Source organism: Anguilla rostrata, chromosome 3 (assembly GCF_018555375.3).
Source record: "Anguilla rostrata isolate EN2019 chromosome 3, ASM1855537v3, whole genome shotgun sequence".
In the NCBI taxonomy this organism is placed as follows: Eukaryota; Metazoa; Chordata; class Actinopteri; order Anguilliformes; family Anguillidae; genus Anguilla; species Anguilla rostrata.
This window is the reverse complement of record NC_057935.1, coordinates 44,374,473-44,398,566: the sequence shown is the minus strand read 5'-3', so window position 1 is coordinate 44,398,566 and position 24,094 is coordinate 44,374,473. Positions and strand designations below refer to the sequence as shown.

At 45.0% G+C, this 24,094-nt stretch overlaps 1 protein-coding gene and 1 long non-coding RNA gene across 4 annotated transcripts; one reads left to right on the top strand and one right to left on the bottom strand.

The window, feature by feature from the left end:
- The first annotated feature begins 1,396 nt into the window (after positions 1-1,396).
- Positions 1,397-22,884, top strand: LOC135250966 (M-phase phosphoprotein 8-like). Of its 3 annotated transcripts, XM_064327855.1 has the most exons (16): positions 1,397-1,606; positions 5,488-5,637; positions 7,632-7,679; positions 10,021-11,187; positions 11,940-12,048; positions 12,946-13,515; positions 14,162-14,284; positions 14,563-14,651; positions 16,883-17,023; positions 17,420-17,506; positions 17,718-17,872; positions 18,115-18,272; positions 18,589-18,663; positions 19,286-19,410; positions 19,830-19,913; positions 20,804-22,884. In XM_064327855.1, the coding sequence occupies exons 1-16, from the start codon at positions 1,496-1,498 to the stop codon at positions 20,843-20,845; spliced, it is 3,234 nt and encodes a 1,077-aa protein (XP_064183925.1). In that variant the 5' UTR covers positions 1,397-1,495; the 3' UTR covers positions 20,846-22,884. The 3 variants fall into 3 exon arrangements, with proteins under 3 accessions (XP_064183925.1, XP_064183927.1, XP_064183928.1); XM_064327857.1 differs by lacking the exon at positions 7,632-7,679 and having other exon boundaries at positions 1,398-1,606; XM_064327858.1 differs by lacking the exon at positions 18,589-18,663 and having other exon boundaries at positions 1,398-1,606.
- On the bottom strand, positions 2,597-4,047 carry LOC135250967 (uncharacterized). Its single transcript, XR_010329049.1, has 2 exons — positions 3,726-4,047; positions 2,597-3,401 (listed from the first exon to the last, which is right to left on the bottom strand). It is a non-coding gene; the product is annotated as an uncharacterized LOC135250967 (long non-coding RNA).
- Positions 22,885-24,094: the final 1,210 nt, after the last annotated feature.

Sequence of the window (24,094 nt, the reverse complement as noted above, 5' to 3'; positions counted from 1 at the left end):
TCACACGTGGTCTTGGTCTGCACAATGCTCCAGCAACCGTTTTTTACGTTGTCACATCACGGTAGCCGGCTGTGATAAACCGTATAATTTTGATTCGTTCATCGATTTACTTAATGTTGCATTTAAAAATTTTAAATAAAAATAAAATGTATTTCTTACTGTCAAACAATAGACCTGTTCTTTTTCGATTAATCGAGAAAACTTAGAGAAAGGGGGTGGTCGGTAGATAATTTAGCTCGCAGACAACATGCATAATTGAACAGTATTAAATCTTTCTAATATACCCTCTTGTAGGACCTCTTATAAGCCAAAAAACAATGCTGCTGGTTTGTCGTACTGCTTTTTATGAATGGCTGGTATGTAATGGAAAGAGGATCCCATTACACAGAAAGATTATCAAATATACACACAATAATGCAGAATTGAGTTGGGCCTATACTCTGCTGTCATCAGGGGGTGCTGTTGGAGATGTTTACTACAGTGCCTGTGTTCAAATGTGGAGTTTGTGCTTTCACAACGTAAATATTGCGTAGTTGGTTATAGGCCAGCTTCATGATATAATATTTGTAATCGGAATTTATTGTGTGCAGTTGGGTAGGCCTACATGTTACTTTTCATAAGGCTTTCATTTTTCATTTGATTCAAGTTAATTTGTTATATGAAGTCTTCTGTATAAGTTAATTTTTGAGAAAGGAAATTATTTAAATCTATAAAATCAATAGACACCTAAAATATAAACCTTTTTGACGTGAAGACATTATCTAACAGCTCAAGCTTCAATCGGTTTCAGTTCATACTGAGACATTACATTTATTTAGCAGACGCGTCCAAAGCGTCTGCTAAATGACTTCCCGTGCTATCGAAGGTTACTTGCTGCTTTATTCAGACCCCTTTCGAGAATAACGAATGAATTTCATATTTTATCCTATATGTTGTGCAGTGAACATGAAAATCTGATATTTAAAAAAATAAAAAACAGACACCACATTGTATTACAAAACTATCACACTAGTCGCCTACATTACAATAACTAAGCCAAACATAATACGTGCCAACTTTTCTATAGCTATTATAAAACATTCAGGGGCTCTGTTTTAAGTATACAGTGCGCATTGTCAACGTAATATTTGGGTACACTGGGGAACATTAACTCGCAACGACGTCAAACAGTAGCTAACTTCATCATATAACACAATCACACCAAACAGTGGAGTTATTGCTAATATAGTTCCAGTTGTTTCTGTTTGGTTTGTACTGAAACCAAACATATCCCATAATTCTACTGCACCTGCTTTCACATGGTAGACGATTGGATTTCAGCAAAGTCTTTCACTTGTACTTGCATCGTATTGGTCAATTATAAATTGTAATCCCGCCCTAAACTACCCTAGTCACAGTTCTTCCGTCCTTACTGTAGCTGTAGCCGAAAAAATTTGTGCGGCCTGGGCAGCCCTGGGAACGTACAAGTTTCGAGGGGAAAATCTGAAAAAGAGACATGGAACAAACGACTGCAGGAACAGAAAGGTCCGAGCCCGGAGATAGCGAACAGGACGAGGAAGAAGATGTGTACGAGGTGGAGAAGATTATTGACATGCGAACGGAGGAGGTGAGAGATAGTCAGGGGGTGTCTGACCGACCGATCTTGAGAAGAGGGGGCTGTTGCTGCATTCATGAATGGCGTTTTATGCAGTCAAACTTTGGAAGGCTTGGTGGAAATGGTGATTTGAGAGGCCTGTAACACAGTGTGGGCTTTCTTCTGAACGCATTTACAATCCTACATTTTCACAATATTTCCACCGCGCCTGGAATTGATGATTGGCTGTTTGCCTTTTTTGACAGGTAGGTTTGCTAACTTGGCCGGTACTTCGATCGATTCGCTCTGGTAACGCTTCCCAGAAAATTATAAAATTGCACGCTCGACCTCAGCAGTCACCGCAGCTGCTAAAGATTAAGAAAGTTAACTCATTAGCAAACGCTATGGTCAGCTGGTACACTGACCAAGTACGAGCCACTGAATTGTCATGAGCTAGTTATTATGCGGGACAGAGTGACTTGTCTGTGGTTTAACTGTAACTAGTAACAAATTAACTGGTCAGAATGCCTGTCTCGACAACAATTAAGGCATGATGACATGCTTCCTAGTTATCGCAAATTTACTTGATAGACACTATGTTAGCCATCTCGTTGACCGGGTAAACACACCTCCAAACTTAGTGGCCGAAAATAGCCATACGCTATGAGCTATTAATAGCAAAGAATCCACAACAATCGAGCTCGCTGTTCTGATACAATTGACTACCTTCGTAAATCATGCGTTACTGAATACTATCTAGAATGTTCTTAAAGATTGTAGACTAGCCAGCTTGCTAGTGCTGCTATTTATGAGAGAAACAACTGTCCACTGTCTCTCAAGCATTCGTTTATTTCTGCGACCACTTATTTACTTTGGCTGCGTTTGTTTCGTTGCTGGTTAACTGGGAACTCCACTGAGGTCCGCATACTTTAAATTCAAAAAGATTCAATCAATCCAAGCAATAACACATCGCTCGCTATTATTACGTCGTTACGTGACTTAATTATATTGACGTTCAGCACGGAGTCTTTTTTCAAGTAAATCAATCATTAAAAGTAATACATTATAAATAAAAATGATCACAATTCCAGTTTTTTTTCTGGCTCTGTCTTGCGATGCAGCTATAGAGAATGCTCCTCAACCAGCCTGAACAGGATCGAAACTGATGACCGTATCAGCTCGAATGTGTGTACAGGGTGTGTCTGTCAGCTCCAGTAGTCTAGTTACATATACATGACTGTGGTGGTTGTGACCGAAGCAGTTTAATCGGGCCGAAACCCTGCAGCGAGTGAAGATCCTTTACTCATGTGGAAGTCAGGTTCATCGGTCTGATAGAGTATGTATGTTGACTGCGGCAGAAAACTTTTTCTGTCACATTTCCCGCCCCCTCTTCACGCTCCTCGGCCTACTCGCCAGAGACTGTAAAAAATAGGCACTCGCGCACGTTGCACAACAATTCGCTCACGTGCTGGTGTGTAGTGAAGTCCTTTTACATCATGCCGCTCAGCCTCTCGGGCAGTGTGGACTTTGTTTCGTCTTGTTGATAGTAGCCGCTGACCCTTTGGTTGTAAAAACAGTCTGTCCAGTCTAATACCGCGGCTCGTGTCAATCTAAAAGGCCGTCTCCTGTAAACACAATTTATTCCCGAGGGGCGGAAGACGCTTCACGGAAGTTTTTACTACATTCTGGTTTGGAGCAATGAACGGTTTGAGTGACTGTTTGGAGAGTAGAGACGGGGAATCTTGACAGTTAGGCCTTTTCACTCGTTCCCCGGTGTGCTGGAGTTCTTGTGCGCTTCTGTTCACAGACACTGCAAGGCTTCATCCATCTGGGGAACAACACGCAAACGGCTGTTTTGGTCAGAAGTCGTACTGAAGTTAAAATGAAGTTATACTAGCCTCAAGAGCTTGGTTCAGTGGTCCTAAAATGGGAAGTTATTTCCAGTTGTCCATGGCTCAATCTGTTCCAAGTCAAAAGTCCAAGAAATAGTGAGGCACCGGAATTCAATATAATAATCACATTTTCAACATAATCCCTGTGCTTGTTCCTCTGTTAACCAGTTCCTATTTTGTCCGTTTGCTCACAGTAGTTCTGCATATGGATCTCATAAAAATGGCTGTAATTAAAAAGCACCTTTTACATTAAGGCTCACCTCAAATGCCAGCCACAGTGGAGTCTGAACAGAAGCAGTCCAGATTTGGCATCAGTCATGAACCAGCATGTGTGAGAACAGATTGTGTGTGTGCGGCAATGTGTGTGTGACTGTGTGAAAAAAGAAGTGGTAGCTTAGGATATTGTTTGCATGAATGTTTTTATGTGTGTCAGTGAAAGAGTATGTGAGGGAAGAAGAGGGAATGAATCAGTCTTGGGGGGATATTGCGAGTGTGTGAATGTGCATGTGTGTCTGGTAGCACTCTTCCTGTGAAGGAGACATCTAGTTGTCACGGTGCCCTGAACTTCAGGGGGTGGAGTGTATGCTGTGGACAGAGGGAAAAAAAAGGTTGGCAGTTTGAGCCTGTTTCCAGCCAATCGGAGCACAGCAACCTCTTGAATATGGACAGAGGGGGAGGGGCTTTCACACTGACATGGCTTTCAGACGAGAGAGGGCCAACACAAATTCTTTTTTTCTCATTCTCTCACTCAGACATAGTTAGTGCTGTGTATCCCCAGAACCCACAAGATGGAAACACTCATTTAGATAAAATTGTCAGTTTTACATGTAATGCTATGGCTGAGATTGAAATGCTGTCCTGTGGTTGAGGGAGAGAGATAAAGGTAAAAATCTGGTTTTGGGGGGACTGAATAAAGGATGAAAGATTTATAGCGAGATTTAGAAAGGGGAAGAGAAGACCAAGAGGGAGAGAGCCAGGGATGGAGACTGAGGGAAGGAAGGAGGAGGAAAGAAAGACTGAAAAAGAGGACAAGAGAGAGAAGAGAGCAAGGGATAGACAGAGGGATGTAGAGCGTCTCTTATTGCAGGCCGATGAATGTCCCTCATTGTGAGCTGTGTGCCGTTGGGGCGCGGCTGAGCCAGAGGTACGTAGGTGCCAGTCTGGCCAGCTGCCCATGGTCAGACGCGCTTTGGTTCCTAGGCAACACAATGAATATTAATGGCATTCGGGGTCTGAAGCTCGGCCGGTTCACCAGCGGTGTGGTATTTCACAAAGGCCTTGCCCTCCACCTGCTGTTAACATGCGAAGAGCGTTCAAACGCAGCCGCTATGCAGAGAGCAGATCAAAGGGGAGTGCAGCGCTCTGCGTAGGCTGATTCCTGTGAATGAGCAGACTGATCTTCATGTGAATGCACGGGCAGATAAAGCACGGCATAGTACGCACCTGGTCCGAATGTCCAAGTTGGGCTACTGAGCAGTTCCAGAGGACTTAGGCCTGCAAGGTCTGTTTGCGGACTGCTATCTGTATGGCGTACAAACAAGGCCGTCGAGATTGGCTGTAGTGGCTACGCCCTCAACACGTTGCTATGGTTACTTTCACTTTCGTTTTCATCACAATGCAGTCGAGTTCTCTGGAAATGAACACTTGGTTTCATTCAGCTGAGGCAATTTAGAAGTCTTCCACCTTTCTATCCACAATTTAGGTCGCAAGTATTGTGGTTGTCATTTTCCACTTGTCTGTGAATAATACAGAAATTGCATAACCACAAATTTTTAATACATGCCCATAGTACCATCATTTACAAAGAACATCAAACAACATTTCAGTTTCATTTACTCCACAGCCTCCCTGTGCTATTTTTAGACGGCAAAACTGCAGGGTGTAGCTTTTCCCAGGCTGAGTCTTTCCTGTGTGCTGCACAAAAGCACAAGGCTTAAGTTCAAGCGCATGACACTGCAGGTAAAGATATGGGATGTTGAGTAATTTATTCCTCTTAACGATGCTATGCTCTCATTCCCCCAGGGGGAGGTGCTGTACCGTGTGCGCTGGAAGAACTACACCTCGGATGAGGACACCTGGGAACCAGAGGCCCACCTGGAGGACTGCAGAGAGGTGCTGCTGGCCTACAAGAGGAAGCTGGCAGAGAGCAAGCCCAAGAAGGACACGGGAGTGGTGAGTTAATGGCCACACACACAGACGCTCACACACACGCATGTATGTGCGCACACAGGCAGACACACACAGAAACACAGACACGCACATGCATACACACAAAATCTGGTATCAGCAAACCAAACTAACATAATCTGTTAATTCCGTGATATGTAAATTATCTGGCCTGTGCCATGGGAGTGAAAAATCTGAAAATCATTTTTTTTTTAAATAAGTAAGAAAATAATTTTTGTTCCTATTTTACCCCCACTGAATCAGTACGGATTGCTGAGAAGTACATCACAGGTGTGGCAAGTAAGATGATGATGTGGTCTGTGCACACAGAATCTGATTGTGACAGGAAGCAGAAAAGTGATCCGGGGTCAGGTCTGGGGAGAGGCACCAATGTGGTGATCCAGGGATTCCTGTGTGGGCGGGTCCAGGGAGGGTATTGGCATGGCTGAAGCTTCTTTAAACTTTGGTGATACAGGAAATGGTTGCCTTCAGGAACACCCCTCCCACGCTCAAACACGTCCATGACATCTGCAGGGATCTGGTGTACCTCAGTTTTCTGTTTCTGATTAAAGGTCAGACATGTTGTTTTAGAGTTATTTTTAATTGTTTGTTTTATGTTTTGTCTTTGCGCTTTAAAATTTACATTTTGGCATTTAGCGGATTTTCTTATCCAGAGCAACTTGCCTTGCTTACATGCAGGTTAAGGCAACAAACCGTGCTGTTGCCAAGTCATCAGGGTCACGACCGATAGTAGTCAATACAAAATGTTACAAATTAAGGTTGTATGTGTAGGGACGGAGTGTAGCACAGTGGGTAAGGAACTGGGCTTGTAACCAAAAGGTCGAAGGTTCGATTCCCGGGTAAGGACACTGCCGTTGTACCCTTGAGCAAGGTACTTAACCTGCATTGCTTCAGTATATATCCAGCTGTATAAATGGATACAATGTAAAATGCTATGTAAAAAAAAAAGAAAAAAAAAGTTGTGTAAGTCGCTCTGGATAAGAGCGTCTGCTAAATGCCTATAATGTAATGTAATGTATGTCACAGTACAGTAGTTGTGAAAGGAAAACGGCGAATATGGTATTATTAGGCAGCAAATGTTTGGGGATGTAGTTGTAGATTTAGCACAGGTATAGCCAGTAACCCATACAAAATGTTCAGCATTAGGTGAGCAGTTTAAAGATGTGCATTTTCAGTCTGTGACAGAAGATGGGCAGTGACTTTGCTGTCCTCATTGTAGTTGTGGAGCTCATTCCACCACTGCTGGTATTTTTTACTTTCCAATGCCTTTAAATTCTGGCTGCTGCTTTCTTTCTCAGGAAGTGCTTTGAACACACTGCACAAATAAAGTATTGTTATTAGTATTGATATTGGTAATATTACTATACATTTTCGTATTAAGATGGGCAGCCGTCCTCAAACCCTCCGGTGGTTCGGGCCACGTGGAATGTTTTTCCTTTTTGTAATTTTTCCTGTATGTTACTGTGGATAAATTGATAATAAACGGCAGCCTAAAAGCTGCCTCAACATGAGAGCATGTCTCCAAATGCTTTCATTCACAAAGTGAGAAGTATTTGGAAATCTTTGTGCTCTTACAGTTTGTTCTGTTCATATGGGAGTTATTTATGTTCTGTTGTGCTCTTTGTTTGGGGATTGCTCCTCTCATTAAAAAAAGGCAAGTGGGCAGAGAACACTTGTGCTATTAAGGATGGCAAGTTTTTACAATGGAGCCAGACAAGTAGAAAGCAGTGTCCGATATAGATTAAGCAGAGGTATTTGACACAATCCATGCCTTTTGTTGTTTTGAAAAATAAAAGAAATAAAGGTGTGAGTTAAGTGAATGGATCGATCAGGCGGTCCTGCCCCCACATCTTCTGAATGTTCCCGGAAACCTCCACCCACGTATGCATTTCTCAGAGACTGAAGTCCTGCCAGGTGGCAGCCAGGGTCAGTCAAGGCCACTCTAACTGTTATTACATTTCTGAACACGAAACATGCAGGTGGAGGAAGTGCAGGTGGAGGTGACAGCCAGGGAACCACCCCCACAGGTAAGAGCCCCACCCCAATCTCAAGAGCGCCACCGTCACTGGGCCCCACCCACTTGGAAGAAGCGTAGGTTTGGGGAAGACCTTGTGTATGTGTGGCCCATGCAGTAGGAGGTGAAACTGGGGGGGGGGTGAGGGGGTCAGTAGTGCTTTGTGCTTTCAATGTGCTTTTGATTAAATGGCAGTATGCATTGCTAGGTTTTGTGGTTTTTCCTTGAAATCTTTTTGTTTTTTTACTCCGCTTCTCTGACCGCGAGTGGAACATCAAGTGAAACAAGGACTCCTTTTGTCTTGCTGTGCTTGAACGAAATTACGATTAGGGGGAGGGGGTATCAGAGTTCATGTGAGTGTCTTCCCAGGGTGGACGGTCAGAACTCGTGAGCTGCTTGTCTTAGGGTGAGGAGGCAGGAGACGATGCAGACAGAAGCTAATAAATCTCAATGGAAATGAATCTTTGGTCCCATTCCTGCGTCTGCTCCATCAGTTACAGTACTAATGCTGCTATTTGTCTTTTATCTGCATGCGTTGTTGGTATCTGCTGCTGTTCGCCGAGAGCACAAATGCTATTTGATTGAGTGACTTATTTATAGAAAGAACCATCCCTGTGTAGTATTTAAAAGGATAGCGGACCGCTCCGCTCCAGTAAGCAGGAAAGGGTACTTACCGTGCTCTCAAGCGAGGAGAGGCACTAGGCCCCCAGGACAGCTCTAATGAGCAGAGAGGATCGTGGGTAAGATCAGCACAGTCTCACAGCCGTCTGAGCTTTCAGGCCCCCGTAATGCTTTGAGCCTGGTTAGAGCAATCCCTCCCAGATAAGTCCCCGACGGCCACTTTCCAAGCCTATAGAGCAGATGCTCTTGACAACAACGGGGCCAAAAGAAGCACTCTTGAGCCCTAGAAAGGCAGTCCCACTGACTGCAGCAGGACCAGATGGTCACTACTGACTGAGACCCCGTGACCGTGTTCGCTTTTAAATTTTTTATGCTTTCAGAAATGGAACTGCTCTTTGCCAACCTAACTTGTGCGTTTATCTATTGTGTGTAACTTTTAAAGCATATGAAGTGTTCTCATGAGAAGATCTGTATTAGCACAAGTACAGGTTCCCGATTTTACCTTCCATGTGCCCAGCAACTGTTTTAAACAAGACTGACCTCCTTTCAAGCAGTAGTGTTCAGTAGAACTTCAAAGGTACAAACCTCCGTTACAAGACTGACTAGTCAACCTGGAGTAGCACAAGCAATTCATACATTGATTCTCTGATATTGTCACTGGTGTTAAAAAGTGAGAACTTTCTATTGATGGAAAAGTTGGAGAAACGTGTCTTCCTCTAATGGCATGTTGGGTCCAAGTTGGGAGTAAATGTAGCGGTATAATGAACCAAAAACGAAGGTATCTTCTAGTTTGCAATAAAAAGTGTGTTTTGCTTTTTTTGCATTTCAGTGCTTTTACTAATGAACAGCGCTTGAAGCTATTTAAGTTGAGCTTTGTGCAAAGCCTTCTTTGCTGCTCTCTGTTGGTCACTGTTCCCTCTGCAATATGCCCTCACTGATGCTGTGCTTTCGATGATATGGGGGGAGTAATATATGCATTTAAGCTCTATTAACTATCCTATCTAGCTTTTTTCTTGGTCACTAGTTTAAAAATGTATATGTAATCAAAACACAGATTATAACATTTCTTTTTTATGAACACATGGCGGATGTTTGCCTGCTGTGCATAAGTCATTATTATGCTGTGTCTTGTGCTGCATGTTACAGAAGGCCGGTGTAGGAAAAAATATTTTTTAAAGACTATGTACTTTGATGCTTCATCTTCATTTGTAATTTGTAAAATTTTGTAGATTTGAGGATGCAAGTCAAATTCTTTTTTATTTACAGTTATAAGTTGACTGTCTCCATTAATAAGGAGTTAATTAATCAGCATCTAAAACTGAAAAGCTGAATTTTACACAGTGGTGAAGTGTAGCATGCTGGTCAATATGGAACCTCTACTGGAATACAGTCCCCTGATGGGACCACGGTCAAGGCCTTTCTGAAACGGCCCTGTGACGGGGCCTCTTTGTGTTGTGGTGTGACATGGTCACCTTTTGTCACATGATGGTGAACCAGACCTGGTGTAAAATAATTTATTTGAAATTCTTGAATGATTTAGACACCAGTCAAATGGCTGCAGATTTCTCAATTATTTGATTAGCGATCAATTATTTTGTACATTTACATCCTTTGCTCACATCTAAGGAGTTTGGTGTGTTTATACAAATAAATACTTGACCCACATTTGGTTGTGGCATGTCACTGGTGAGGTCATAGTTTTTTGTCTTTCTCTCCCCCCCTCCTGTTTTTAGAAGCTGCCAATGAAGAGCGACCTGTTTGATGCTGACTCGGAGAGCGAGAACGAAAAGCCAGCTGCGTCTCCCCCCAAGAAGAAGAAGAAAAAGAAGAAATCGTCGAAGGAGGTCATCAGAGATCCCTCACCTGATCCAGGCAGGAGAGAGAAGAAGAAGAAGAAGGATAAGAAGAAGAGATGGAAGCAGGAGAAGGTCCTGCCAGCACCAGAGTCTGACGGCTCTGAGTCGGAAGAGGAGAAACCCCAGTCCCTGACACCAACCCCACCCCACAGCCAGAAGAGGCCCATCGAGTCCGAGGAAGAGGAGGAGTCCCCCGTCACTCCCAAAAAACAGAAGAGAGACAAGCCCAGGGAAGGAGAGAAGCGGAAGAAAGAGGGTGGAGATGGCAGGAAGAAGGACCACCAAAAGGAACTGGTGTCCTCTGATGAGGAAGAGGAGAAGGAGGAGGAAGAGTCAGCCAGCATGGAAGGGGACCTAAGTGAAGTGCCCCAATTTGACGATGGGTCAGAAAGAAGCCCCACCCCGGCCCCCAGCTCCAAGCCGACAGCAGAGAGGCAGCAAGGGGAGGTGGCCGAGACATCCGGGGCCAATCAGAAGAAAAGCAAGGCTGCGATCAAGCTGCAGGGCATCAAAGAGCTCATCCAGGTGAAGAGGAAGAAGAAGTCCCCACCCCCTTCCCCAGCCCTGGCCCCGCCCCCTCAGAAGGAAAGTGCACAACAGAAGCTGAAGAAGCTGCTGAGCGGGAAGAGCGTCTCGGACAAGTCTCACGGCCGGCCGGCTCGTGGCGGCGAGAAGGCGGAGCCTGCCCTCCTCTCCTCAGACTCCAGCGACGCGCCCGCCACCGGCTCGGTCAGGAGGAAGAGCAAAGCCAAGGAGGCACCTTCCTCCCCGTCCCTCTCCTCCTCCTCCTCCTCCGGGGCCGTCGCCAGGGACGAGGAGGCCAGGCCCGACCTTGGGACCACCGCCGCCGCCCCGGCCTCAGGTTTGAGCGCGAGAGGCAAAGAGCCCACCTCATCCAGGGCGGAGAAGGAGCAGCCCGCCTCCACCAACCTGTTCGAGAAGTTCCTGCTCCACTGCGAGGCCAAGGACCGCGTTCCCCGGAGACAAGCGGTCCACACGACTTCTGAGAACCGTGCGGACCAGAACAGGACCGCCACGCCAAAGGTAGCCCTCGCGTCCAGTACCAGTGCTCACGTCCGATTACTGCTCAGTCATATGATAATTATCGTGCCTGTTATTACTGCTCAGGCATGTTTATGTGTCATTACTGATCAGGTATTTCCTGATCAGTATCCTTTCATTCTAATAATAGGTGCTCATGAAATTTTTTATTTTATTTTTTTTATTTTTTTTTAAATAGGCATAAATTAAAAAAATGATTGCATTTCTCAAAAAGATAGGTGCTAACATTATAGTGATTTATGAGATTTTTGAACATATTGGGGAACATCTTTGACCAAGTCCAGAGGCTGGGGTGCTTTAATGGTACTTTTGCAGTCCGTTAACCATTTCTTGGTTGATATTGAGGCATGATTAAGATCATTGTCTTGTGACGGGATTTGCATGCGATTTTATTGCAGTGAAAGAATATACCTTGCCTATGTTTGAGCCTAAAATACAGCTGATGTCCTGTGTTGGTTATATAGAACGTCATTGCTCATCTTTGAGAGCGCTGTATGTGCTCACTGCTCATACATGTTCCTTGGCCACCACAGGACAGGATGACCTCAACTGCATAAACATGCTATGCTGTTGGGCAGGGATATGCCCTTGTCAGACCCCGTTAAAGAGCGTTAATTAACGCACATCTTGCATGGCCTCTGTGGTCAAACTTGCTGCTCGGTGAGGGTGACGGGATGGGAGTCACGGTAATGAGTTCAGGGAGAGACATGTGACAGATTCTCTTGTGAACACAGACCACGGGGAAGCCAGAGAAAAAAGCCAAGCCTCCTAAGGAGTCAGCTGCCCCGAAATCGGAGCAGGACAGAACGGAGAAGGCCAAGAGGGACACGAAGACACCAGAAAGTGAGTTTTAAGGGCTTCTGGGTGACTGTGGACAAGAGGCATGAGGACCCCAGGCCACCTGTCCTCAAAACGTTCCTGAGTTAATAATTTACGTTGCATGACGTTTGTGTGTGAAATGTCGTCAGTCAGTCATCGTTGCATGAACATGTACAGGGTAGAGCAGATAAGCCAGGGGAGCAAAGCTTTAGCAGTGGAAATGAATTATTTCAGAGTGACACAAGGCCCAGTATGTTTTGGAATTTAATGGCAACTTAATGCAATGACGTTTTTGATAAAGTCATGACCGTTCAGCTACAGACTGCACGTGTGTCCTGGGTGAAAAAGGTTTTACTGTAGTAGAGAATGAACCAGCAGTGGTATACAGTGGTTTAGAAAATAAAGCCAGAATAACTGGTTGGAACAAAAGCCAGCATACACAGCCCACCCCTCCAGGAATGGGGGTGGTAAACAAAATCGACCAGAAGAACGCTCAAAAATCAAGCCCAGTTTGTAGGGGAAATGATGATTCATTTCATTAATTACATTTCCCTCATTTTGTCGCTGTGTGTTCCCCTTCAGTTTTGTTTATCTGCAAACTCATCTCTGAGAATATTTTTGTTTTAGAAGTTTATTATCCAAGAAAGGGAAGCGAAAGAGAAACCCAGAGAAAGTGGTTGGTTGGGGCAGCATCCCTAATGAGCACATGAATTAAACTGGACAGGGTACAAAATAAAGCCTTGACAGGGTCAGTAACATGCAGCTGATGTGTATGGCAGTAATGAGAGAGCACATCATGTCTGTAGTAATATAATACTACATTTGCCTAATAAACCTGGGAAAATAACATATGTATGAGTTGGCGCATATGTATATGTTTGTATAAGAAAGTAATTTGTGTGTGTGTGTGTGTGTGTTCAGCCTCTCGGCCAAAACAGAGCTTGTCTGCCCCGGAGATGAAGCAGTCTGAGAGAAGAGAGAGCTCAGACAGCTTGACAGACAGGCAGGGAAGAGCAGAAAGTCAGGGAGCACAAGGGAAGATTGGGGTGGATACTGATAATGAGAAGAGGGAGGAGTCTCTGGAGAAGTGGGAGGAGCCTCCGGAGAAGAGGGAGGAGCCTCCAGAGCCGAGGGAGGAGCCCCTGGAGAAGAGGGAGGACTCTCGGGAGAGAAGGCAGGAGGTTCGAGAGAAGAGGGAGGAGCTACGAGAGAAGAGGGAGGAGCCTCGGGAGAGAAAGCAGGATGCTCGAGAGAAGAGGGAGGAGCCTCGGGAGAGAAGGCAGGAAGCTCGAGACAAGAGAGAGGAGCCACGAGAGAAGAAGGAGGAGCCTCGGGAGAGGAGGGGGAAGCCTGAGGAGGTGCATGGTAGGCTGTGGGAGAGGAAGACGACGGACGTGGCATCGCCCGAACGGCGGCGGCGGAGAGAGGACGGTGAGCAGCGCCTCTTTGGAGCCTGTAATGACGATCAGGAGCCTCAAGACCGAACTGCAGGTATGTAGCTGACCCCCCTACAAATCAATTTTGCATAGCTCCTCCCCCTCAATACACACAGATGCTAGGAGTGGCATTAAGAAAAGAATTGACAGCACCTACTCGTGTGCAATGAACCATTTTTTTTAATGCATTGTTTGGCACACCAAAGAATGCTTCATTCGTTAATGGTATTTGATGCAGCTAGCAGTCTGAGCCCACCAGCTTGTTGCTGCTTACCTTTCGCTGTTCCCTCAATGTTCCTGTGACATCAGAAGAGTACCAACCCTCACTAGCTTTAAAATGACCTGACCTGTCTGTCTTTCTGCCAAGATCTGATTTTGCTTGATAACTTTGTTTCCCCAAAATAATTCCGAACAACTTTAACTATATAGTACCTTTTGCACACAGCTGTAACACTGACTGCATTTTAGAAAATTTAACATAGAAAATAAAATGGTATATACCATACATTAATTATTTGAAGAATACACACCGTCCCTCCAAACAAGTTTCCCAGGCTTGTAGATTGCAGTTAAAGCGTATTTGTAACCCAAATGTTGTGTTGGCAATTGGATATGAACGTACTCTGATATGTCTTTCCATATAAGGGTAGGGAGAAGGTTGTGTGGTGTGGTGTAATGACATGTAGTTCTGTGGGTCGCAGACAGGGCTCAAGCTTCCCTGAACCTTGGGGTGGATCTCAAGCTGGACTGGATGACGCTGGAGGACTTCCAGAAACACTTAAACGGAGAAGACGAGATTCTATCTGCTGCCACCATATCTCCCAGTGAGTCTAGCTTACACACACGCACACACACACACATATATATTTATGTATGTGCATATACTGTATGTGTGTACGTATGTGTGTGTGTGTATATATATATATATATATATATATATACACACACAGTTTGGATTTCATAAGCCATCTCTGTTTGGTAACTCGGCCTCCCCGACATACTTTCTCTTACTTTTTCATGCTTTCACTTTCTCTCTCTCTCTCTCTCTCTCTCTTTCTCTCTCTCTTTCATTCTCCCTCTGTCTCTCGCCCTTTGCCTCCAGGTGAGCTCCGAGACGCAGTGAAGGCCGGAGACTACCTTGCGGTGAAGCTCGCCCTTGGATCGACGGAGGACTACAATCTGGACCAGGAGGTGGCGCTTCAACCTCCTACCTACAGCGCACTCGCTCGACCTCACGCGACCGAGGCACACTCTCAAACATGCTCTCCCAGCCAGCGACGGGGGTGGCAAGGCCATGCCAAATCAGTATCAGGGTTAATAAAGGGGGGTTTGGACTGTGGCCAGTAGCACTTGTCACCCAGGGCAAGAGAGGGTTCTGTTGGATAGGGGTCCATGTTCCATTGCTCTCTAGCGAACCCCTGCTGGTTGTTTGGTGCCCTTATTGACTGCACGCCAAAGCCGAGTCTGATAGGTCTTCCTCTGACTCAACTCTGTACTAGCTTGGCTGTGGGCTGTGGTGTGAAGAGGCAGGCTGGTGACACCACTTATTTCAGAGGTGAACCGCAGATGTCTGCACTCTCCCCAGTCAGCAGTGGGGACTGCGTATGAACACGGCTGCAAATGGTTGATTGGACATTCCAAATTGGACATGTTCATAAATAAATAAGGTGAGGTTGTGACAGGCCCAGATGCATTGCTGCTAAACAGGAAGCCAACTAACCATTTAAACAAATTGAGTTGATTAGTTCTGGTTTGGCACTAGTCCACTGATGTACCACAGCCCTGTCCTTAACCTGTATTAACCCCATCCAGGAAGTACAAAAAAGGACTTTGTGTTCTAAAATGCATGTGTACACACTACGTGTCAGGAAGTACCTGGTAGTTTGTACTGCCGTGCATACTGATGAGTACATACCACTAAGGCTGGCAGAAACTCTAATCCATTCGGCCGTCCACCCTTCATCTGACCTACAGTGCATTATTGCACATACCTCACCTAGCCAATCAGCAGTTACTTAGAGTGATGGAATGAACAAGGAAGGACAGAATGGCAGGAGAACAGACATTACTTAAAGGGTATTCATGTGGGCCCAATGTGCATTTTATTGCTATTTCCTTGCCATGAATGTGACCTTCATTTTCATTTACTGAAGTTACTTTTTTCCCTCCAAAAAGCTGTCAGTGTATCTAGTAATATTCCTCAGGCTTAAGCATGTAGAGAAATAAAAATAGTTCAGTTACTTTCTACTTTGTGGGGTTTCATATAATTACCTTTAAATAGCTAACTGTTGGGAATGACAAGTGCAGATAACGTGGCTTCAATGTATGCCAAGGGAGTTCCGTCCCCCCTCCCAAATGTGCAAGAGCACACCTGGAGATTTTCTGGCTCCCACACCCTTGAGTTTTGGAGCAGCACTGTACTTGGTAAATCAGTGGGAAAACTATGTCTTAGGAATGACTAAACCTGGCCCTTCAAGGAATTTGGGTTGGCCCATAAAAGGTTGGAGATTGAAATATGCATCATCTTTAAAAAGCATTGTGCAATGAGGAGGATAATTCAAATTTTAAGTAAGCTGTATTACGATTAAAGCTGTCCAATTTTTACAGTGATATACGCATGCTTGATTTGTTTGCATATTTCAAAAAAAGTCACTGAAGCATAACTAATTTAATGAGCTGTATGCTTTGAATTTGGGAATTGAATATTTTGGCCCACCAAGCATTGTTGAGATTCTGGTTTGGCCTGCTAAACTCAAATCCTTGGGTGTGCTATGGGCAGGTGTAAAGGACAGCCCCTATCTACTTGCAGGACATGATTCGATCCTATACGCCTGCTCGACCACTCCGCTCTGCAGCAGCAGGGCACCTTGTACCCCCTCCCACCCAAGTAAAGGGATCACAGAGCTTCTCCACCCTAGCTCCCCAGTGGTGGAACGAACTCCCTGTCCCTCTTCGAACCTCTCCCTCACTACCCATCTTCCGCCGTGGTCTGAAGACTCATCTATTCAGACTATACCTGGACTAACTAACACCACTCTGTAGATTTCATTCTAAATCCCCCCCCCCTTTTCATGACACTTGTTCCCCCATCCCAGCACTTTTTGGTAATTTGTATTTGTCCTAATATTGTTCATGTGTTTGTTCTTCTGCCTAGTTGGCTTGGCAGAGGTTAGGTCAGAGTAGTGTTCACTGTGTGAACTAAACTGTGTTCTTGGCGAGAAATAGCTGCACAAAATAAGTATTGTATCTTATTGAACCTGTGTTTTGTAGTTGGCCATGACCATGAAATGCACTTTTGTACATCGCTTTGGATAAAAGCGTCTGGCGTCTGCCAAATAAATGTAATGTACTTTTTTGAACAGGGCTGTAGCACCGCGCTCTGGTGTATAATGGTATGTTGTGCCCGCTTGCGCCCCCTGCAGGACTCGAGCGGGATGTCTCTGGCCATGCTGGCGGCCGCGGGCGGGCAGGACGACATCCTTCGGCTGCTGATCAAGAAGGGGGTGAAGGTGAACTGGCGTCAGAAGAACGGCACGACCGCGCTCATGCACGCGGCTGAGAAGGTACCACACCTCAAACATCTAAACGGTATTCTCTGTATCATCAAAAACATAATGTAGACATGTCTTTATAAATATAATCTAAACGTTATTATCTATACCAAATCGGGCCTAACATGGACATCACTGAGAAGAAACAAGAAGGTATTATTTTGATATCAGGTCCCTCCCTTGGGCTCTTTTTTGTGTGCAAAATGCTGGTTGTGGCAATAGACTGTCCACTTACCTGTGGCTTTTTAGCAGACCGATTGCTAATGAAATTAGATTCAGACCTTATTCCCTTATCCACTAGTTTGCTGACAGATTCAAGTCAATAAGATGGACTTGGATGAAGTCTTTTGTAGCTTGCAACCGAATGCTTCTTGCAGTCTTACAGTACTGTGTGCGTGTGTGGTACAGAACTTCCTGACGACGGTTGCTATCCTCCTGGAGGCGGGGGCACATGTGAATGCCCAGACCCTGGGTGGAGAGACGGCCCTTATGAAGGTGAGGAGGATCATGGGATCCTTATTTCTTTTCTTTTTTTCTTTTTCCTGTTACTGCATGGAATTGTTCCTCCTTGTTTCCAGAAATTTCTCCTGCCGTATGACACGTCTTATTCTGCTCAATGCCAAACTGCATCATGGGACTTGTAGGCTGTTGGGTGTGCCATTGCTGTGTCTCTGAAGGGAATGATCCCTGGTGTTTGTTCCTCCAGGCCTGTAAACGGGGCAATGGCGACGTGGTGCGCCTCCTGCTGGAGTACGGGGCCGACTGCAACATCCTGTCAAAACACCAGAACAACGCCCTGAACTTTGCCAAGCTCAGCAACAATATGGCCGTCTACGACTACGTGAAGGAGCACATGAACACGTGAGCCTACGTCACTCCACACTTTGGACACACACTCACACACTCACTCTTGCACGTGCAGACAGGTTCCAGCACACAAGTACATGCACATTGAGCCTCTGGTACATAGAACAGAATGTACAGATTTGTTTGGTTGCCTGTTGAGATAAGTTCCGGTGTTTTGTCTTCTGTTCGTATACTGTGCAGGATGCTGAATAATATGCATTGTTCTCTCTCTCACACACGCGCACACAAACACACAGGTTGTGGAGTGTTGCCGAGGAGACGATCCGGGCGTACTTCGAGACGAGGCTGGCCCTGCTGGAGCCTGTGTTTCCCCTGGCCTGCCACAGGCTGTGTGAGGGCCCTGACTTCAGCCTGGACTTCAACTACAAACCCCCTCCTCACTGCCCTGCTGAGGGTATGTTATACACACACTCCTGCACGTGCACGCTCAGTTCCTCTGTCACACACGCACATTCTCACACACACACACACACATACACACACACACACACATGCATATACACACATTCGCAAACTGCACAATTACACTTATACAAATGTACATTCATGAATCAACTTATGGGAAGGTATTCATTGATGTTTGTTTATATTATTTTCCAAGGTTTATTCGGCATATGTTGTATTATGTTATTACAAGCATGGCGTGCTGTCTCATTACTGCCAGCATGGACATGATTACTGATTGGCTGCTTGTTGCTGACCCTGTCAAGGTCTCAGCAGCCCTCTGTCTCAACAGCGGCAGTCACATGGTCTGAACACTGACACAACTGGGAATGATACTGCTGGTAATGGATTCAGTCAGTAACGTATCTGCAAATGAATCAGTGATACAACTGCTAATTAATCAGTCAGTGATAGAGCTGCAAATGAATCCAGGAGTGACTGGATATAGCTGCTAATGAATTTAGTAAGTGATGCAGCTTCAAATAAATCAGTCAGTGATATAACTGCAAATTAATTCAGTCAGTGATGCCGCTGCAAATGAATCAGTAATTCATTCAGCTGCAAATTAATCTGTCAGTGATACAGCTGCAGACGAAATGGTCTGTGATACAGCTGTAAATGAATTGGTCAGTAATACACCTACAAATGAATTGGTCAGTGATACAGCTGGAAATTAATCCGGTCAGTGATACAGCTGCTAATGACTCCAGTCAGTGATACAGCTGCTAATGAATTTAGTCAGTGGTACAGTACAGCTGTGATTGTAGTGGTTATTTATTTTTTAATGCTTCTCTTCCCTCTCTCTTCTTCCTCTCAATCTTTTCCCCCCATTCTCTATCCTCACTTGCCCTGTCATCCTGTTTCCCCCTTATTTCCCTTTCTCTCTTTTAACACTTTCTGTCTGTCTCTCCCCTCTCTCTCTCTCTCTCTCTCTCTCTCTCTCTCTCTCTGTCTCTCTCTCAGGATCAGGGATCCTCCTCTTCGTGTTCCACGCAAACTTCCTGAGTGAGATCACAGCCCGGTTATGTGGGCCCTGCAGTGTGCACGCCGTGGTGCTCAATGACAAGTTCCAGCTGCCCATCTTTCTGGTGGGTTGAGGGTCACGGGTTTGGGGGCGTCAGACACGGGTAACAATTCAGCAATAACCTCACTGGAAAATAGGAAAGATTTGTGCTGATAGGATTGAAGGTTCAGTCTCATTAACACGTGTTTCAGAACCAATCAGATGGATTGAACCTCATGGTGGGCAGGCCAAAAATGATTTTGCTGTTCACAGCAGAAGAGTAAGACTGGTTAAAATTAGCGGGTTGCTCATAACAGATAATAGCTGTACCCATATTTCTTTAAATTGTAGGTTCACAAGGCCTCTTACCTGGAAAGAGTATAGATCTCATGCAGAAGCAAGATGCCGTCAATGTCTTAATTATGTAGTTATTTTGGCTTGCAGGATGGTTTGGCATTTTTGACATGACAGAACTTGCCCCCCCCCCCCCCCTCCCCTTCACAGGACAGCCACTTCATCTACTCCTTCAGTCCGGTGCAGGGTCTGAACAAGCTCTTCATACGGCTGGCTGACTCACCCACCGCCAAGGTGAGACAGACCACCTGGAACGCTTCTGACCAAGGGAGGGGTGATAATGTATTTAGTCAATAATTAAAATCCGATAGCATGGCACATAAGGTGTGCGTCAGGGTGATTATAGTGTAATTTCACGGACTTGCTTCCATTGTGCGGCCCCTTGTGTCAGAAGTGGCGTTTAGGGCCGAAATGCATAACACAATGTGCTGTACAAACGTGGAGAGGAACAAAATGAGACAGGGGACCGTGTTTTCACTGGCGGTTCATCGGTCATTTCCAACCGGAGATCACTGTGTGATGGGCGTTGCTTCACCAGTTTAAAAGCTTGAGTGCTGCATCATCCTCCGTTTATGCACCACAAAATCTACGGCAGTTTATGCCTAATAAAAATACTGTGTCGTAGTTGCTTTCTTGGTGAAAAGTGGCTGACCATGCACAGTTCAAATACTACGTTCGAAACGGCATCTCATCACATCAAGGATGAGTATGAATTAATGAAGCATAGTGAAGTGGCATATGTGCAGGCCACATTAAGGCTTTTCTGTTCATTTTCATGTAAGTCAGTTCATACTGAAATTTTGACTCTTTCCATTAAGTGAGCTAATGTTAGTACTTGGATAAATAAAATGGATGGTATTAATCTAGGTAGCCAACAAGCTAGATAATTGGTATATAGTAATGTTGGTTAGTAGTAACGCTAGGATAGGTTTAATGTTATCATTCATAAAATAAAGTATCACAGAGTTTTTTGCGCAACTGAACACACATTGGTTGGAGTGTCTCAGTTGTGAGGCCATTGGCTCAAATGGCTCAGAATGATTCAATATTGCACTGAATCTTATTCTGAGGCCTCTTGTGGCATAAACGTGTACAGATCTTGTCATTTCTCTCCACTTCTCCAGGTCAAGCTTTTGATCGGTGCATACAGAGTGCAGCTGCAGTGAGGCACAGCCCCCCTGCTACCCCTCCCCCCCCGCAACTCCTATTCCCCACTCCCAGGATCAAAGTGAAGTGCTGCCGGAACCTATCCCGGCCCCAGGACTGAACACTCCCCACAACGCCCAAATATGGCGCAGGCCACACCCTCAAAGTCAACGCTGCCAAAGAAGATGGATGCATCACGGCAGTGATGTTTTTTTATTTTATATCGTTTTGCTTTTCGTGTGAGCGTGTTTCCAGTGGAAGGAAGTGTATAGTGTTGATTGCGTGCATTAAAGTGCTGTGACACTTTTGGGGGGGGAGGGGGTGGTCTCAAGGAAAAATTAATTATGTTACAAAATGTTATTATGAACAATATAATTGTTATTATGGTAACTGATGTGTTGTGAGAAGCATCTGCTCCCCTGCAGACAGACAGACGGACAGAAGCTTCAGTCCTGGTATCCCATGGCGCCGTGTGCTCTCATGAGTCTCATGAGCACATCAGGTGGCCAGAGTATAGAAGAGATGGTGCCAAGAGTGACAGCTAGGTGGATTTCCTGTCCGCAAGCACTACAATGGAATGCAGAGGAAGTACTGTCACGAGTAATGAGATTCACTGGGACTTTTCCAGTGTTGTCACAACTAAGCTGCTTGATACTCAAATTATTTATTGGTAATGTCTAGGAGGTCAACAAGGTACTCTGATGAAAACATAAACATGACGGTCAATTTTGTGAAAAATCAGTTTAACACCAGATCCGTTGTACAGGGTATCATGAATATTCATAAAGCAGGCTTGACAAAGTTCAAAGTTACTCTGATGAATGGAATAACTTGTGACAGGAGGAATTCTGTCACCCATTTTTTTACCTGCCCAACAAACCGAATAGCTAGCTAGTTTTTGAGAGAGCTATCCACATTGTTCTAGTGAACACTCAGATGCTGCTTGTTTTTTTTTCTTTCATGTAAGTACTTTACATATGAAGTTTGTTTGGTCACAGAGCATGTCCAGTGAGGTTTCAGATGGGGTAGTCTGCCTGCAACTTGCAGGCACTGTTCTCTATCGCCTAGCAGGCTAACATTTCCATCTTATCAGTATCTCTGCCTAGGGCAGGACAGGGGATGGGGAGGATGGGGGGGGGGGGTGCCAGAGGAGAAGGCTAATGGGGGAAGGGCTTTGTTTTTAAACTTTGGAGGCCAGTCGTGTGGATACTCAAATGTAACTTTTTTAAAAGTGATTATTTTATTAACTGCTGTCCCTTTTAAACTTCTTCCTTCCTTCCTGGGTCCTGCAGGAGTGTTTCATAGAGCAGGCTGGGGAGGAGTAGGGGGTAGAGGGGGGAGTGACAGCAGACATGACTGCACCCCCTCATGGTGGGGGGGAAGGAATTACTGGACCAAGCCTTTGTTTTGCCCTGAGGTCACCCACATGCTTTTTTTTTATTGGTTAGGCTGGAACACCTTGGTCAAAACCTTAGTTTTTAGTTTACTTTAGTTATATTTACATTTTTTTAAATTTAATTGACACTTGAGTTCCATTTTTTTCTTGTTTGGTTTGTTAGATTTGTTTTGTCTGTTTGTGCCGTTTCTTTGGTAACCGTGGGTCAGGTGCTCTAGTTTGTAATTAGCTCATTTGGCTGGAGTCAGTTTCTATGGAAACTCTGCACTCCTTTTGTTGTGGCAGACAGGAGCGCAGTGCCCAAGCACAGCACACCTGGAGTTGGGTGGGAGGTCCTCGTAAGGGCTAAACGGGTGCTGTCCTGTGTTCAGTAGGGCAGAACTGAATGGTGTGCCCCGATCACCAACGTGATCAAATCAGGAAGACCCCTGAAGGACTGTAATGAAGGGTGTACATGCTGTGCATTTCTATGGCAACGAGTAACCTTTTGCTTTATCAATGATGGCAAAGGAGTAAATAAAAAAATATATATAGAGGTATATTTAAAAAATAAAGAGTTTTAGTTTTTTTCCAAATAATGTAAGATATGCTATAAAAACATATTACCAATAAGTTGTCACACTATTACTTTGCATTAAATATTGTCACGAACTTTAAAGAAAATCTGCCTTTGGTCTTCTTTCAGATTTTCCTTCAACTGAGAATGAGCACGTGCACACACACTCATGCCCTCACGAATATCTCACAAGGCAAAAACCATTAGAAATCATATCACAGCAAGCATGTTAGAAGGTCAGACACAACACTCATGTACATACAGAGCCAAATCAAGGAAATAATTATGTATTTGTCCCAAACTTTATAGAGCTCAATGCACATACACACAGTCTGACACTCATGTCTATGCATACAGATTAAAACGGTAAACATTTCCATTCCCATTATTTTTCCCCAGTGCATGCTGGGCAATCGTGATTTACTCAGTAGGGCAAAGTTAAACTCTTTCCCAGGGTTCTGTGTTACATCTTCAGCTCTTCTCCTGCAGAGTAGGGCCAGAGCTATAACTGACAGAGGCAGTGGGGGAGGTGGTTGGATGTGCATAGCTACACTAAAATTAACTAACCTCAAAATGGCTCCCGAACCTGTCCGTAGTCAAAATGTTGCAGCATAGGTTGCTTTGCAGGTGGCACATACACATGCTAAACAAAGAAGGCGAACAACCTTTACTGAATATGAAACGCATACTTGCAAGTACACATTTAATATTATTGTCCACCCCTGGTTATGGGCTTTGTGCAGTGAAAGTGAGCAGGCAGGCACACAGAGGCTTGTGTGGCACAAGAAACAGTACGCTCTCTGTTCCCGTTGCAGGAGGAGGAGGAGAAGGAGGCTGGCTGTCCTCTGGTTCCCTCTACCCTTCTAGTTCTCCTGCCTCTCTCCTCGCTCTCCCCCTCCCTCGCTTAAAACGTGGAGGCCCACAGCAGGAAGGGCACTTGCTTAGCACACACCACCCTCACTTCCTCCTCAAGGAAACCAACACGAACCTCCGGCCAGTGTGCACGCCAGTGTTCTGTGTACATGCAATACAGAGGGTATGTGTCCACATGTGGGTGTGTGACAGCCCAAGCACGTAATGTTTTGTGGGTATGTTTGTGTTTCAATGAACAGTGTTGTCTGTGTTTTGAGCTGCCGGTTGTGGCTGTGTATTAGAGACAAGATGGTGATATTGTGTGTGCGGGACAGCTTTCGTTAATGGAAACTGGTTAGTATATCTATAGTGAGAGGGTTATGACCAGTATGAGGAATACGATACAGTGCAGGAAGTGCATTTGACAGTCACAGGAGCCCTTCCTGTCTCTCTCCTCTCATAAGT